This window comes from Physeter macrocephalus, chromosome 11 (assembly GCF_002837175.3).
Source record: "Physeter macrocephalus isolate SW-GA chromosome 11, ASM283717v5, whole genome shotgun sequence".
Lineage (NCBI taxonomy): Eukaryota > Metazoa > Chordata > Mammalia > Artiodactyla > Physeteridae > Physeter > Physeter macrocephalus.
The window spans coordinates 64226824-64244559 of NC_041224.1; the positions used below are offsets into that span (position 1 = coordinate 64226824).

Consider the following 17736-nt stretch of genomic DNA (forward strand, 5'->3'; position numbering starts at 1 on the left):
GGGAAGCAGCTGCATGGCACAGGGAGATCAGCTAGGTGGTTTGTGACCACCTAGAGGGGTGGGATAGGGAGGGTGGGAGGGAGGGAGACTCAAGAGGGAAGAGATATGGGAACATATGTATATGTATAACTGATTCACTTTGTTGTAAAGCAGAAACTAACACACCATTGTAAAGCAATTATACTCCAATAAAGATGTTAAAAAACAAAACGGTAATGAAGAGAAACCAAAAGGTAATTATAATGAATGCCAGCAATGTATTTAATAATATTGTGCATTTACCCGTGTTAGAAAAAACAGTTTTTTGCAAACTAAAAAAGTAATTTCTTAGCTTAATAAAGGGTATCAACTAATAATCTACAGCAAAATTTTATTTAATTTTGAAACGTTAGTTACTGGCTGTCACCACCATTTAAATGTATTGAAAGTTATGATAAATAAAGTAAAATATGGAAAATTAAGTGGCATGAAGATTGTTTTGGGGATAGGAGGATTATGGATATTTTTAAAGATTCTTTATGCTTTTTTGTATTCTGTGAATTTTCCTCAGTAATCACAGAAGAACTTTATAATAAAATAACTATTTCAGAAAACAAGCACTCATTTGTAATGAAAACACTTTCTTTTTAAAAAAGGAAGAGAAATTCTATATAGACAATATAATCAGTACCTAGGAGACTCAAGAGAATCAATTGATAAACTATTAAAGTGGCTGTACATTAGAATCACCTGAGAATTTTTTTTTTAAGTGCCAATGCCTAGGCCCCTTTCCATTTCTCCCTCTCCCCTCACCCCATTAATACCCTTGGAAAATGAAAAGAAGCATGGAATGTAAGGAGGTTTAGCTTCAGTGACACTGTGCGCCTCCCAATTTGTGAGTATAGAAATGAAGGTTACTCATATGATAATCTTGTAATTATTTAGGATCCCAGGAATTACAGAGTTAGACAATATGGCCAATAAATTTTGTTACATAACATTAAAAAAAGATCTTGCTTCCCAGTGGGTAACACAGAATGTATTCAAGTTTTATTTCGATTCATTTGACATACTTAAAGATGATTCTTAGTCAAAATTTTGAAGTGTTTTAAATTTAGTCCTCTCTACTTTCTTATTTCCATATACTAGGCATATAAATGTTTCTTTTATTCATTAGTGAGCCATAGTCCCAGCCCTGGAGGGAGGAATTCATGGTCCAGTGAGGGCAATAAAAGTATAAATAGATTCTTGCCAATAATTCTGCTTATTTGTCCCCCGCCCTCCGGGCCTTCTAGTCTACAGTTTAAACAGATCTGTCCTGATCCTAAAAACGAGTGATTTATTCTTTTTAAAAATAAGTTTTGGTGCAGGTGGGGAGGGAGGGGCCATTTTAACTTTTTGGTCTCTTTTGTCTCTAGTAGCTGTTTTCCAGACCTTTGCTGTTTTCTTTCTTACCCAGCCTTCTGCTTTTTAACTCTATAGATTTATTTCATTTCTGTTTTACAAATTAAATAGAATTTTCTCTATTCACTAGGTTTCTTCCCATTGCTTCTCCAGGTGAAGCAAAACAGAGAAAATCAGAGAATCAGAAGTGCAGCAATAACAAATCTGTCCTTCTTCTTTAAGGCCAGCCTTTCCATCTGGGCTTTGATTCTATCATAATTTTTGTGGGATGTTCCTTCCATTATTTCATTTGTCAAATCTTGAACCGTCTCCTTTTCTGGTGTTATCAGTCAGGGTTTTTAGTTGTAAACAAAGTTAAGAGGTTAAGTGGAAAAGACATTACGTATTGAGAATCAGCCACGAAGTATGTGAGTCCCAGAAAATGCCAGAAATCAGAGTCAAACTATTCTAATGGAAGAGCTGTTGCTGTTGCCATTGGGCACAGGCATCACAGCTCGTAGCATCAAATATTGGGCATGTGACACCATGACTAGTACTTCTGCTATTGCACCTTTGAAAGCTGGGTATCTCCTTACCTCTTTGGTAGAATGAATTTCTCATTGACCCTTCTTCAGTACTATTCATAAACTAAAGATCACCCTGCTCCTGCCAGGCATTTATCCTCCCAGCAGGAGAGACTGAGAAAGTGAGTTGTCCTTCTCTTTTCTTTTTATGACAATTCCAGCTTCTGTCTACCTTTCTGAATCTTCTCTTTATTTATTTATTTATTTAAATTAATTAATTTATTTTTGGCTACATCTTCATTGCTGCACATGGGCTTTTCTCTAGTTGTGGAGAGCGGGGGCTACTCTTCTTTGCGGTGCACGGGCTTCTCATTGCGGTAGCTTCTCTTGTTGCGGAGCACGGGCTTTAGGCATGTGGGCTTCAGTAGTTGTGGCACGTGGGCTTAGTTGCTCCACAGCGTGTGGGATCTTACTGGACCAGGGCTTGAACCCGTGTCCCCTGCATTGGCAGGCGGATTCTTAACCACTGCGGCACCAGGGAAGTCCCCTCTTTATTTCTTATACTACACATTAGTAGTACAGAACTTTTAAGGTGGTCACCAAATTCACTTTTGTGTTGCCTCAACTTTGGAAATGTTTCCTTTGTCTGACCACAGGGTTTCTGTGTGTGTCAATGTAGGCTATTAGCTCCACAGCTCTAGGGAGCACCTTTGGAATTATACTGTCATTGGCCCTCTCCTAGCATGCGTTTCTTACTGTCCTGTGTCCTAATTGTTCTTCAAAACCTTACTTAAGGTTTACGTCTAAGATGACTTTTCTTATTTCTCAAGACAGTTAATTACTCTTTCCTTTGTGCTTTAATATGTATTTGGTTTAATATTTCACCACTTTTGTTAGAGTTCCTTGTGTAGAAAATACCTCACTAGTCTTTCATTCCTAACACAGCTCCTAATATATATAGTGTTTAGTAAATATTTTAATTAGATTCAGCCCGTTCTAGGTTTTGTTTTCTACAATAGAGCTTATATTTAACTTATTACGTGCATGTAAACCAGATTTTCGTTTGGCAGGACTTAGAGCCAAAACACCCCCACCACAGCCACCCTGTGCCAAATTAAGCTCCTTTCAAGTTGGTAACAAGTGAAAAGTCAGTTATCTTCTTTGCTGCAGCTGAGGTTTCTTCTCTTACAGGTATTTTAAGACTCATTTTAGTTGACAGTATATAAGGTGAGTGTTAACGAGTTAACTGGCCTGTCTGAGGTGAGGGGAAATACAGGTGGCTGATGACTCACTACTTTAAATGGACTGGTATGATCAAAGAATTAAAAACTGATATCAGTCTTTTCCAGACTATGTTACAAATAGCTTTTCACTTTTCATTCTGAAGCATTAACACCCATTTAGTGATTCGGTACTAGAGTTAGCCCTTGTATGTTATTATAGTATGGAGCTTTCCTTAAACATATTAATAATAGTATATCGTTCATAGTTAACTGCTGGAATGTGAAAGTAAATTTGGTTTGTCAGATGCCTGGCTTTTGTGATAGCATTCATTACTATTCTACAGTATAGTGAGGTCTCCTCTTTAAACAACTCAGGTATTATTGGGGAGCAGTGTGTGGAAAGCAGCAAATGTACTGTCTTACTATACTATAGTGGTTAAGAACATGGATCTTTGCTCCACCACCTACTAGCTGTATGAACTTGGAGCAGTTTTCTCCTTTAGTTACCTCATGTGAACTTATTTCCTTTTATTTTTATTTATTTATTTTTTTTTGCGTTATGCGGGCATCTCACTGTTGTGGCCTCTCCCGTTGCGGAGCACAGGCTCCAGACGCGCAGGCTCCACGGCATGTGGGATCTTCCCGGACCAGGGCATGAACCCGTGTCCCCTGCATCGGCAGGCGGGCCCTCAACCACTGCGCCACCAGGGAAGCCCCTATTTTTTATTTTTTAAATCCATTCTGTTGTCCCTAGTCTCCCTGCTCTTGCTGCTTTATAAATTTCAAGAATTTTTTTTAAAATTTATTATTATTATTTTAAAATTTTTATTTATTTTATCTTTGGCTGCGTTGGGTCTTCATTGCTGCGTGTGGGCTTTCTCTAGTTGAGGCAAGCGGGGGCTACTCTTCGTTGCCGTGTGCGGGCTTCTCATTGCGGTGGCTTCTCTTGTTGCGGAGCATGGGCTCTAGGTGCACAGGCTTCAGAAGTTGTGGCCCGTGGGCTCAGTAGTTGTGGCTCGCGGGCTCTAGAGCGCAGGCTCAGTAGATGTGGCACACGGCCTTAGTTGCTCCGCGGCATGTGGGATTTTCCCGGACCAGGGCTCGAACCCGTGTCCCCTGCATTGGCAGGCGGATTCTTAATCACTGAGCCACCAGGGAAGCCCCAAGAATGTTTTTGACAATTAGTTATGTGTAAGACATTGAGCAGAAGTTTAGTGATGAAGAGGTACATGCAACAATGTATCATAGGTAGTTTCTATCCCCAGGGTACTTAGATGTAAAGTTTTATGGGAATACATAAAAGATATTTGTTTCTCTTTTTTTCCCACTGCTGAATATGGTTGTCTTTATTTTTTTTCTTGCCTAGCCCTATCTAAACAAAATAAAACTACAGGATTGAAATTAACAACTCATTAAAATCAATAATAGGGTATGAAAATTATGAAGCTTTTTTTTTCTTTCCAGGTAACTAAGGGTAGTTATTTAAAGTATGCAGAGTCCAGAGAGCCAGGGTAAGGTCTCCAAGGCTTCCTGGGGTAAGGGAGAGAGAGGGTCAAGGGGAACCTTGAAATTTGAAAGATAGAGGGAACACATGACATCAAAGTGTAGACTAGAAATTTCACTTAAAAGAAAATAACATTTCTGAAAATATTGACAAGAGCAACAGTAGTACCTGCACAGGAGGATTGTGAGGAAGGAGAGAGACTGCCTGTAGGAAAAAGGAAGCATATCTTTACATTAAAATAAGACAAGTTTCAAACTTAACTATGTTAACTATGATAGTGTTTCTGCTATAGAGATCAGATGGTTAAAAGATGGTAGAAGGTAATGATTCTAAAAGAAAACAAAAACAGCATTGATCTTTTTTTCTACTTAGCACAGAACTCATTCATTTTGTGCACTATAGAGAGTGATGTGTGAGGCGTTTTATCATTATCAAAGGGTGCATCAAAATAGATGATTTTTTTCCCCCGTGTGTGTTTCACTGTAAAAGACATCTGTTTTTTATGACAAGCTTTAAAAACTTGTTTAAAAGGTTTGGTTTTTAACACATACAAAAGTGTATTAAAATCGGAAATAAAGCTGCTGTGGCTCAGATCTTGGCCTGCTAGTCTTCATGTAGAACTCTTCTGGCCCACACAGACACAGGCACGTGGAGCTTTTCCTTTCTGGCTCCATAAAAGGCTATTTCTGACTTAGGTGAGAAAGAATTTATTGATGAGATGGCATTTGATTGGACCTGGAAGGGCAGGGGGTGGAAGGGCAATGTGGAAATCTGGGCATTTCAGGTTCAGAAAATAAGTTGGTGTGGAGGGAGTTTAGGAACATGTATTGAATGGTAATGAGATTTAGAGTGGCTAGAGTACATGAAGAATAGAGGGGAAATGATTGGATGTGTTTAGTAGGAAGTACATTATGGAGGACCTTGAATGCTTAGCAAATAAATTTGGACTTCTTTCCTATTGAGTAAGTTGTTTTATGCAGAAATGTAACACAAGAGCATTATTGTAGAAAAAAATCTTACAGTAGCAGTATGAACTGATTGGAGGCAGGAAGGCGAATTGGAAGACTATTTCAATAATACAGATAAAAGGAAAGTGTTGGCTTGACTTAGGTTGGTGACAGTTAATTAAAAGCAAGAGTGTTGATGTAAGAGATGTGAAGGAGTTTTAACTGAGACAGAAAATACAGGCCACTGGTAAACTTCTGGTAATTTGGACCTTTCCATCCACTAAATACAATAATACAAGCTAGATGAAATATTGAAACATCTTTTAAAAAATCAAGAACATCCCCTGGTGGCGCAGTGGTTAAGAATCCGCCTGCCAGTGCAGGGGACACGGGTTCGAGCCCTGTTTCAGGAAGATCCCACATGCCGTGGAGCAACTCAGCCCTTGTGCTACAACTACTGAACCGGCGCTCTAGAGCCCGCGAGCCACAACTACTGAGCCCATGTGCCACAACTACTGAAGCCCACATGCCTAGAGCCTGTGCTCTGCAACAAGAGAAGCCACCGTGGTGAGAAGCCTGTGCACCACAACGAAGAGTAGCCCCCACTCGCCGCAACTAGAGAAAGCCCGTGCACAGCAACAAAAACCCAAAGCAGCCAAAAATAAGTAAATGAATAAATAAATAAAAAAGAACATCAAAGAATTAGAAAAATAGGAATTACAGCCCAAGAGAATGTGGAAATCTAGACAAATGAGCCAAGCATCGCAATCTGCTTTGCCCTAGAAGTATATGAGTATATGCTGATCCAGAAGAGGTGGCTAAGAGACTGAGCTGTGATTTTTGTTGGCCTTTGGTTAGTGGGAAAAACGTTGGAGTTCTCGGTCCACCGAGAGTGGGGATTAGGTAAACCAGCTCCTCTAAAGACTGAAGATATATTCAGGTCATCTGGGTGGCCCAGAAAACCTTAAGCCTTGAACTTAGATTAAGATGGTCCCAGGCTGTTAATGTACCCAGGCACTTGACAGAAGCAATTGTAAATCTTTTCTAGGGAAAGAACAGTAAGGCCTCAGACTACTTCCTCAAATTATTTTTGTAATGAAAACATACTAATTTGGGACTCCAGATGTTAGAATTAGTCAGACATAGACTAAAATGGGTATGCTATCATAAGGGAACTAGAAAGTATGAGCTGTTGTACAGATTAAAAAAAAAAACTTATTAAACAAAATAAGTGAAATTAACTCAGTGGATTAGTTTAACAGCAGGTTGGACAAAGCTAAAGAGAGGTTTAGTGTACTAGAAGATCAAAACAGTTCAGAATTAAGCACACACACTAAAAGATGGAAAATACACAAGAGAAGTTAAGAAAATAGAAGATAGAACAAGAAGGTCTCCATTGAGTTTAGAAAAAGAGGAGAAAATGGGGCAGAGATGATATTTGAAGGTAAAATGGCTAATTTTCCAGTTTGGTAAGAGACAAAATTGCCCTAAGAAGCTTGACAGTTCCCATGCATAATAAAATACTGTTTCATTGATTCTAAGATGTAGTTTTTCACATCTTAGAAATCTGTCTGAAATCTGAATGCATCTTTCAATTGATGGCTCCTTACAGTCCAGCAAGATTGAAAATGTGACTTACATGAAAATTTTCCCATTTCACTTTCTGATAAGATCATGAAATTTTGGTACCAAAGCATTTTATTTCATTTTTTAAAATTAATTAATTAGTTAATTTTTGTTTGTGTGGGATCTTTGTTGCTGCTCGCGGGCTTTCTCTAGTTGCCCTGAGCGGGGTCTACTCCTCATGGCGGTGCGCAGGCCTCTAATTGCGGTGGCCTCTCTCGTTGCGGAGCATGGGCTCCAGACACGCGGGCTTCAGTAGTTGTGGCTCGTGGGCTCTAGAGCGCAGGCTCAGTAGCTGCGGTGCACAGGCTTAGTTGCTCCACGGCATGTGGGATCCTCCTGGCCCAGTGCTCGAACCCGTGTCCCCTGCACTGGCAGGTGGATTCCCAACCACTGCGGCACCAGGGAAGCCCTCCAAAGCATTTTAGATTTTATGAAATATGGTAAAAAGAAATCCACATTTTAAAACATCATAGTGAAACTATAAAAATAAAGAGAATCATAAAAGCAATAAAGATGCAAGAAAGATTACTTTTAAAAAGTGTGAGAGTGTGTGTATATGTAATGTATATAGAGGGAAAAATATAGAAAGTTTGTATTATACTTACATTCTTCTAGAGAACAGCTGACTTCTCAATAGCAAAAGTGGAAGTGATGGTAGGATGATACCTCAGTAGGTGAAAGAAAATAAGTGCTAAGCTAGAATAGTGTAATCATGGAAAATGTATTTAGAAACAGTGCTATCTTTTAATTAATATAGATGGCTTTATGTTGTACCTAGCCTTTGTATTTTTTTAAGCCAATATTTAAAATTCTATCAGTGTTGATTAAAGTCTCAAATATTCATAATTGCTATTTAAGCAACTATTTGAATGTTAAGGGGAAAAAATTGTGGAATGCAGCCTAATTTGTGCTAAAAATGTATAAATGAGTGTTAAGTGCATGTATCAGGATAGTAATGAGCTAAGCATTCATCTTAAGCCTCAAGTTAATGAGCTAGATGTGTCAAGATAGAAAAAGAGCAACAAAATAAATTAAGAGAAAATAGAAGAAGAAATAACAGAGCAGACTTTAATAAAATGGAAAAGAAACATACAGTAAAGGGGATTAAGAAGCCAAAAGATGAGATTAGCCAAGAAAAGAAAGCACAAATAACCAATATCAGTAATGAAAAGGAATGTCACTTTGAATCCTCAGATATTTTAAAAACACCACAAAAACCCAGCCTCATAAGATATTGTGACTAACTGTGTTGAAATTTGAAATTTTACATGAAATGGATGTTCTTAGAAATTTGCAATTCATAAAAATTTACATAAGAAATAAAAAACCCATATGGGGCTATAACTATAAAGTGAAATTTTCTATAAAGTCCAAGTCCAGATGGATATACTAGAAATTTCTCCCAACATTTAATGAGACAGTACCTCTAACCTTATAATATATAACTTTATATTAGAAAACAGAAAAAGAGGATCCTTCACCTTAATAAGTCTATCTCAATCTTGATACAAAAAGCCAAAGAAAAATTACAGGTTCTATTATGTAAATAGATGCAAACAAAGGGAAACAAAAACCCAAAGTATTTGCAAATTGAATTCAGCAATACATAAAAAGGATAATATTCCAGCATGGCCAGCTGAGATTTATCCCAGGAATGCTAGGTTGGTTTAACCTGAAACAATTAAATATGGTTTGTCAGTTAACAAATTAATGAGAATAATATTTCAGTAGATGCAGAGGAGCAGTTGCTAAAAATTAGTAATCATTCATGATTTCAAAAAGAAACCATTAGCAAACTGGGCATTAAAGGGAACTTTCTTAATCTAATCTGTAAAAACATCTGTAGGAGATATCATAGTTCATGCTGAGATGTTGAAAAATATTTCTCTTTTAGATGGAGTTCAAGACATGGGTGTCTGTTATCTTCGCTTATGTTCAACATTCACTTCATACTGAAGGAGATCCTAACCAGTAGTATACCGAAAATAATAATAATAAAGTATAATGGTTGTAAGGCAGATGCTAAATAGTTAATATTCACTGATGATATGAATTGTTTACATTGAAAATCCAAAGGAGTCTACAGATAAGTTGTTAAAATAAATGATTTTAGAAAGAAATTCAAAGTTTTAATTTTTTTCTCTTAGCATTTACATGCATATCTTTGACCCAGTAATTCCACTCACAGGTATATATACCTAACAGAAAGAAATATGCATGTCTAAACTGAAAGTTGTATATAAGCATGTTCATAGCAGCGTTACCCATACCAGCTTCAAACTACAAACAACCCAAATGTCTATAGATAGATACACAATTGTGGTATATTTATATAACTGTTCAGCAATGAAAAATAAATGAACTAGAGCTACGAGTGACTACATAGATGAATCTTAAAAACTGTTATAGTGAGTGAAAGGAAAACAAATTCGACAATACTTATCCCCTATATGGTTCTGTTTATATGAAATTCAAAAACAGGCAAAAGTAAGTTATATTCTTTAAGGGTGCATATTTAGGTGGCAAAACTATAAAGAAAAATGGGGGAAAAAAAAGAAAAATGGGGTAGTGATTATCTCTGGGGGAAAGAGGAGCTTGTTACTGAGAATGGGATATTTGGAGGGTTTCTGAAGTACTAGCAGTTTTCTAGTTCTTGTCCTGGGTTGTATGATGCCCCCTGCATCTCCTTATTTCCTGAATTCTTGTCACATTTACTGTTAAGTCATTTTGACTTCCTGAAGTTAGGTACTATTTTCTATACTTCCCTAAGCATTCTCCTCCTACCTCTTGCATACTTAGAATGACATACTGCAAATAGCTGTAGGTCTCTTTCCTTCAAAGCAATTAACATTGCCGCTAACTAGCACAGTTCCCACATATGGTTGGTTACTCTGCGAGGGAACTATGTAAAAATGATCTTAATTATATACTGTCTCATATTTTGATAGCTTATTCTTGGTTTTAGCATACTGAGATTTTTAAACATACTTTGGTTTATAGGCTCTTAACATTGACAGCCTGTGGGCTTCCGTTAAATATATTGAAACACCGTTATCAGAATAATAAAAGGGTATTTCTTTTTGTACTCAAAGAAATCATTTTTGTTTTTAATTGGAATCAGACCCATTATTGCATAAATCACATGTAGTTTATCTCATTTTATTTACTGAGTTGTGCTGTTCGTGTGTAGCAGGAGGAAAAGACCATTGAGCAGAGCAGAGGGTGTAGACTTCCCTTGCATGCACATATCTGGACAGAGGGCACAGAAACCACTGTCTGTTTTCTTTGAAGTAAAATATAGTTTTAAGAAATAGTATTGGTTCTTGTCGTCTTTGAAGTAAAATATAGTTTTAAAAAATAGTATTGGTTCTTGTCGTTTTGGGGGCCGTGGTCTCTTGAGAGCCATGGTCTCTTTTGAGAAATTAATAAAAGCTTTGGATCCTCAGGGGAGGGGAATGAGCATGTGTAAATAAGTTAGAATGTTTTGGGTACTGTACAGTTGTTGAAGTGCCAGGGGTTTCAGGTTAGAAGAACTTGGTAAATTGGAATAATCATAATGAAGCCAAAGAACATGGACAACTACCAGTGAAGATGACACATGTGTATTTAAGTGTGGCTGGAATACCCAGTGAAACCAGCATCTGTGTCTTCTGAGGCCTCTAGTGTAGAGTTCTGTCTTCTCTGTTATGAAGGGAATAGTTATTGGCTTCTTCTTACAATGTCAGGCATAGTTTCAGATCTGCCTTGAAAGTTTATATGAGAATGAAGTCTTATTCTTCCAAAAAGTCTTTTAATTAGCAAAATATTGATAATAGATAAAGCTGGATTGTGGGTATGTGGGAGTTCAAGTTATTTTTCTTTTGGCTTTTGTGTATTTAAATTGTTCTGTAATAAATGGGAATGGGAGCCTTTTTGGAAGATGGCATAGTTGCTGTGTTTCTGTTATGATTTTGCTAATTCAAGCCTAGATGGAGTTATCTTAGATCTGTTTCACTGTGGTTAGTTTTCTTAATACACTTGGCTTCATCAAGGCTTAGAACCAAAAGGATAAAGTATGGAAGAACACAGAAAGGTTCTTAAAAATTATGCAATAAGATTTTTGTACTGCATCTTGAAAGTAATATTATCAGTATTTAGTAACTTTTTTGTCAAGTGGTCTTTTGTTTAGCAGTAAGCAAGCTCAGGAGATTTTTTTTAGTATCCTGCTGGGTTTTTGGTTTTGTTTTGTTTTAGGTTGCATTTTCCCTTGTAGGGGAAAAAAATCTATCAGAATCTCAAAAAGTCTTTCTTAAAAATACATAATCAGTACATTTACTTAGCTATAAACCATGTATAATAATATTAAAATATGAGCTAAATTTATCTTTTAGACTAGCATAAAAAACCCAAAACTTTGAAAACAAGTTTTTGTAGACTTTTGTATGTCCTCATTAGATCTTTTTTCTTACGAGGACCAAAAGTCTTCCTTAGAAAAAAAGATTTTCTATCCCTAAATCCTTAGACAGTTAACTAGTTCTCTGGAATTTTGAACTTTACTTAGTAGAGGTTCATATGTTTGCTAGTTAACCTTACATTCTAATTTTAGTCCTTTTGAAAGAATACCCATAAAAACCACAAAGAATATGGTAAATCTTTTAATTTGTTTAAAGATTACCTTCTACTTCAGGAGCCCTTTTTAAATTTAAATTTTTGTCTAAGTAACACAATTAAAGTTATTGAAAGGTTTTAAGTTTTATTTAAGGTTTTAAGGGGATTATAAATGAAAAATAGTGCTCAAATTATCTGTTCTAATCTCATTCCCCAAAAGAAAAAGAACTCTTCAGTAATTCTTAATGACTTGCTTTTACTACCATACAATATTAGATCTACTGGCTTCTTTCTATAGAAGATGAGGAATAAGCTCTGAAAATAATGTTTATATGTAAAGACAGGAGAAAGCCTTATCTCCTGGTGTGTCTACTCTCTTGTTCCGTTTTGCTGGTTTAAGATGCGTTTTCATTCATTATTATTTTTGCTTTTTATAAATATGGCAGTTTTTATTCATCCATAAGATATAAATGAAAATGTTTTCCTTTGCACCTTTGATATTGTTCCTTAAGTATACCTTTTCTAAAAGTGGAAAGAATTACACCGTTTAGAAGCAGGTTAATGGGGCAAAGGATTGTTGAAATGGCAATTCCTAGAAGAGATATTGATGTCACAGATCTTTTTTTAGTGCTTTGTCAGAACATAGAATAATTGTAACTGTTTTGTTGCCTTTTGAAATTAAAGTCTGGTACCCATAAAATGCCACATGAGAACGTGAAACAAAAATTAATTGGTTATTTAGAAGTAAAAGTTCGTTTACTTCTATACATGTTTATTTGTGGATATATATATATATATATAAAATGTATTTTTATAAATTTTCATATATATGTTTGTGTGTTTTAGCTCTCTCTCAGGCTTATAGTAGTAGATAAGTGATGTATAAAAATGTATGGGAGGGGCTTCCCTGGTGGCGCAGTGGTTGAGAATCCGCCTGCCGATGCAGGGGACACGGGTTCGTGCCCCGGTAAAAAAAAAAAAAACACAAAAAAACACAAAAATGTATGGGAGCATTAAAGACCTATAAGGAGAATTGAACTCTGGTAACCCAAAAATAAGCAGTAGAAAAGCCCAGTATATAACTTTAAATTAGCTGAACAGTTTTGCTTTTCCAATTTTGTTGTGAAAATAAGTACAACTTCAACAGTGATCTTTTTATGAAGTATGAAGCCCTAGTGGCTTTTAAAATAAACTCATAATGACAAAATTAAATATTGACATGGCAAACAGTGATGCTAGTCATTCAGAATTCAAGAAGAAACTTTAGCCAGTGATATACCCCACCTGCCATGTCTCCCCTCTCCATAACCAGACATAGTTTTTAAGCTGTAACTGTTCCTGCCTTGAAATTTAATTCTTGTTATGTGGTATATTTCTGTCTAATAGTCAAGGAAATGAAAAATTAAGATCTAGATTTTCTGGAAGGTTGGCTGATTAAGTGCCAGTTTGCTTATCTATATTTATATAAACATACTGAATGAACAGAAAGAACCCTAGAGAGAGAAGAGGATTTATATAATCTCTACTGAAGAACCTCTCAAATCGCCCTTCTAACATTCTTTTTGGTGGTGGGTCTTGCAGGATCTTAGTTCCCTGATCAGGGATCAAACCCAGGGCCCTGGCAGTGAGAGCACAGAGTCCTAACCACTGGACCTCCAGGGAATTCCCAGCCATTCTAACAATCTTTAATCTAGGCCATGTGAGAGATGGGGTGGGGATACTCTAATCATACCCTTGCCCCTCCGAGGAAAGGCTGGACTGAAGGAAAAACCACACTGCTATTCTGTTTTTCTTTTCATCAATATGATTTTCTCAAAAGGATGGGCAAATTTTGCAGGAAAGGAGGGCAGCAGTGTCCTAGCATAATCTTTGCAGCTGTTGACCAAAGTCAGTGAAGCAGAGAGAAATATGTGTGTTAACTCATTAAACAAGGTACCTGAACTTCAGTGCTTCACATTGAATTAGTCTCTCTTCATTTTGGTCTGTTTTTCACAGGCAAGGGTGTATGTAAGAGCCAGCAAACTGAAGGAACTTTCAAATATATAGTGACCAGGTATACAAACTGGGGGGAGTTAAGAATCCACCTGTATTCTTGAGCATAGTAGTAGTCCTTAAGAAAACTATCATAATTAGCAGGCTGAAAAAAGCTTCTTTGTTCTTTTAAGAAGATTAAAGTAAACATAGACTCTGTGAGATAAGGGAGCAAAGATAAACTGATGAAACAACAGAACAAGACGAAAAGGAAGCGGACAGAACTAAGAAAAAAAATAAAGGGACAAGCAGTAATCTTGCAGAAGATAAAACCACATTGGCAACAGCAAGAAATAGAGCAGATACTATGGAAAATGGAGATATGTAAGAGAAGAAAAGGACAAAGGAATTAGTAGATGGTAGACAAGGAGGAAAATTAGCAAAGGCTGGGTACAAATTAAGCAGGTCTTAATAACTAAAAGCTCTTGAAGTAATTACTACCTGAATGTCATTTCAAAAGAGAAAGTTAAATGCTAAGATAAACCCTACAGAACTAAACTTAAAGAATGAAGAAACCTTGTATATATGTCAGTTGAAAAATGATTTGAATTATAAAATGAGAATTATTTTTATCACAGACTTCAATAACAACGGGTACCAGAAGAAAATGGAGGCTGTCAGTATAGAGAATATTGGGGGTGGTGTGGGTAGGATTTTGGCCAAAGTGAGCATTTGAATACAATTAAACATTTTAATTATGTCTAAGTAATTAATTAGGGCTATCAAGCTTAGGAAACAAAAAGCAGTTTTTACTATTCTTGAAAGAAAAGCTATATAATGTCAAAACAGTGTAATTAGTGAAAAAATTATGTAAAATGATAATCAACTGGGAAAAGCTCCAGGAAGTTCCAAACAAAACTATAGGGTTAAGTGTAGGGTCATATAATACAAGGACAATCAATGTATTATTGAAAGTTGGTGAAATAGGTTTAAGTACCCATTTTAAGTTATGTTTAGTAAAAATAAATTAGACTTCAGTATCTTCCAGAAAACCATAGCAGAGTCATTGGTGGACAAAGCAAGTAATAAATAAAAATAAAGAACAAATTTTAAAATGTTACATTTCTGTAAAATGGAACTTAATAAATGAAAAAAATTTCTAGGCCTGCCTGCTGTGATCAGCAATATGAGTGGATTCTTCAAATCCCCATTCTGTTTACCTGGCTTGTATTTGAAAGCTATTTGCCTTCTATAATGGACCAAAAACTATAAACTCTAATATATTGCTATCTTTAAGAAATATTCCTAAATAAAGGAATTCAGATTTATTATCAGGTGTCATTAAGAAGTCACTCTTTTCTTTAAAAAGAAATTGAATGCTTATAGTAAGATTCTTCTAGGTACTAGGGCTACCTCAGTTATAAAATAGTCCTCATGGGGTTTACATTCTAGCAGGAAAAACATAAAATGGCGATTACAGAGTTAATAATGGATGTGTTGCACTGGAGTACAAAGTACTGTGAGGATGTAATACAAGGGAACCTTACCTAATTGGAGGGGGGAGGAGCTGTCGAAGAAGATTTGTTTGAGGAAGTGCGGTTTAAGCTGAGACCTAAAGTAAATGGTTAGACATTTGGCTTAAAATAAAATGGAATCCCTGCTTTCCCCCTTACTACACAAAAATAATTTCCATGTGAATCAACAGTTTTAATGGAAACAGTTTAAAGGAATGACCTAAATCATGAATGAATTTTTATAGTCTTTGGGTATAGAGATCTTTTTAAAAACTTCATATGAAATCCATAAATCACAACAGTGTTGCATCGTAAATTTGCCTACATAAAAATTAAAAGTGACAATTAAACACCATTAAGCAGGATTCAAAGGCAAGTTAGAAGCTGTGGGAAGAAAGCAATCCATAAAACAAAGGGTTACTCTTCCTGTTTACATACTGAACTCATAAAATAATAGCAAAATCTTCACAGAAAAATTAGTGAAGTTCAGCTTCACTAATAAAGAAATGCAAGTTAGGTCTAATTATTTTCCCCCCATCAAATGGGACAAGATTTTAATCTAGGATTGTTATATGTGGAACATCTCTAAATGTCTTTCAGTATAAGGTTGGTTAAGTAAATTATAGTATATACCTACAGGGAAATATTATGCAACAATGAAAAATAATGTAGACCCACCCATGCTCATGACAAAGATGTTACATATTGTTCAGTGAAGAAAGCAGGTAATAAGCCTGGAATATAAGATTACATGAAATATGCACATGTCTGTTTGTATTTGCATAGAATGCTGTCTAGTCTGTTCACCAAAGTATTAGGAGTTGCTAATTTTGTGTAGTTAAGTTTTAGATGCCAAGAGTTTGTCTTTTCTTGTGAGCATGAATATTTTTTTATAAAAACAAGGGGTTTAGTTGGTTTACCTATTCATATTAAGTGTTAGCTTCATACGTTTTCTATTTTTCAGATAAAACTTACATCTTAGGTTTTTTTCAGAGATAACCTTTGTAGGAGAGCATTTGATTTATTTGCTCTATATATTTTGATCAGGGACAACTTCATATGAGTTCCCCTTTTATAATACGTTGACATTTTGATTGATAACTTGACCAGTTCATTGACACATAACTGTAGTCAAAGTATTTATAAAAAGATATTTATCAGTCTTAGGAGAGTGATGTGGTTTGTTCTCATGAGTGATTTTCTGGAGATAGAGCAAATGCTTTGAACAAAGCCTGAACAAGACTTCCACTAAAAATATTGAGAATCTCTTGAGTATCGATTATTTTTAATTTGAGAACCTCCTGTTTATATGTAAAGAACATTGTAGTTATTTAAACCTAGACTTAACAAGCTAAAAAGTAAATTGATCAGATTCCATGTTAATATTTTTGCTGGTTATATTGATTCACAAATTGAAAGTTTTTCTATCTATTGCTTTTCCATTTAGAATATTAAGATATTTCAGGAGGCCAAAGACCATGTCTTAACTGGATTAATGGGAGATATTGTGCTATTTACCACTGTCTTCTGTCAAGAAGTTTACAGTTCAGTTGAAACTCTGTAGCTAGTACTTGCCATACCATGCTGTTGACATATTAGATGGTGAACTGCTTCTATATATTTAGATACATATTTTATGAAAAAGCTAATGTATAGATTATTTGATATAAAAACTTTTAAAGATACATTTTTTTGTTTCCTCCTTCTTCCCTTTTCCTATTAAAAACTATTTTAAAAGAATATTTAGAAAGCAAGTCTTTTGTAGAATGAGACACATGTAATAGTTTCATTTTTTAAATGATTTGTGGGATAAGGTATGCTTTATAGGTGGTTTACTTGCTAATATATTTAAACTGGTATAACTAAAATTATTAATAAAATGAATTCATTGGTATAAAATATAGCCTAGCCTTCTGAAATACCACTACTCTTCATAAGGTCCCACTTAGAGATAGTACAACTTTCATCCTTAGGTTTTAATTGTAGTGCTGTTAATATACTAATAGCTTAACCTCTCATGATAGAAACAAAGTAAAAAGTGTCAAAATAGCAACAAAAATTCAATCTGCTTTCATACACATATGCTTCTGTTTGCTACTGTTTGTAGCCATACAGCTTATTTCTTCTGAGCAAGAAAGGGTATGGTCTTGGTTTAATTTACTTCATTGACTTTCCCTGTAGAAAATCAGGTTTTTGGAGAGCTCTAACAGTGTGCTATTGCTGGGCTCTCATCCTTTCTGTTTAAATAATGCAGGTACTTTGATGGAAACCTGGAGAAGCTCTTTGCTGAGTGTCATGTAATTAATCCAAGTAAAAAGTCTCGAACACGCCAGATGAATACAAGGTCATCAGCACAGGATATGCCTTGTCAGATCTGCTACTTGAACTACCCTAACTCGGTGAGTATCTGGTAGTTTAAGGCTAGCACTGACTCTGTATTTCAGAGGGTAAATCAACTTTTCATTAATTAAATAAAGG

General features: G+C 35.7%; 1 protein-coding gene across 2 annotated transcripts in view; it reads left to right on the plus strand.

Moving 5' to 3' along the window:
- The window catches only part of ARIH1 (ariadne RBR E3 ubiquitin protein ligase 1), a 132743-nt gene that overhangs the window by 51995 nt on the left and 63012 nt on the right, over nt 1-17736 (plus strand). For both annotated transcript variants that reach the window (XM_024128886.3, XM_055088086.1), the window contains one exon: nt 17513-17657. In XM_024128886.3, coding sequence (XP_023984654.1) covers nt 17513-17657 — 145 coding nt within the window. The remainder of the gene's footprint in view (nt 1-17512; nt 17658-17736) is intronic.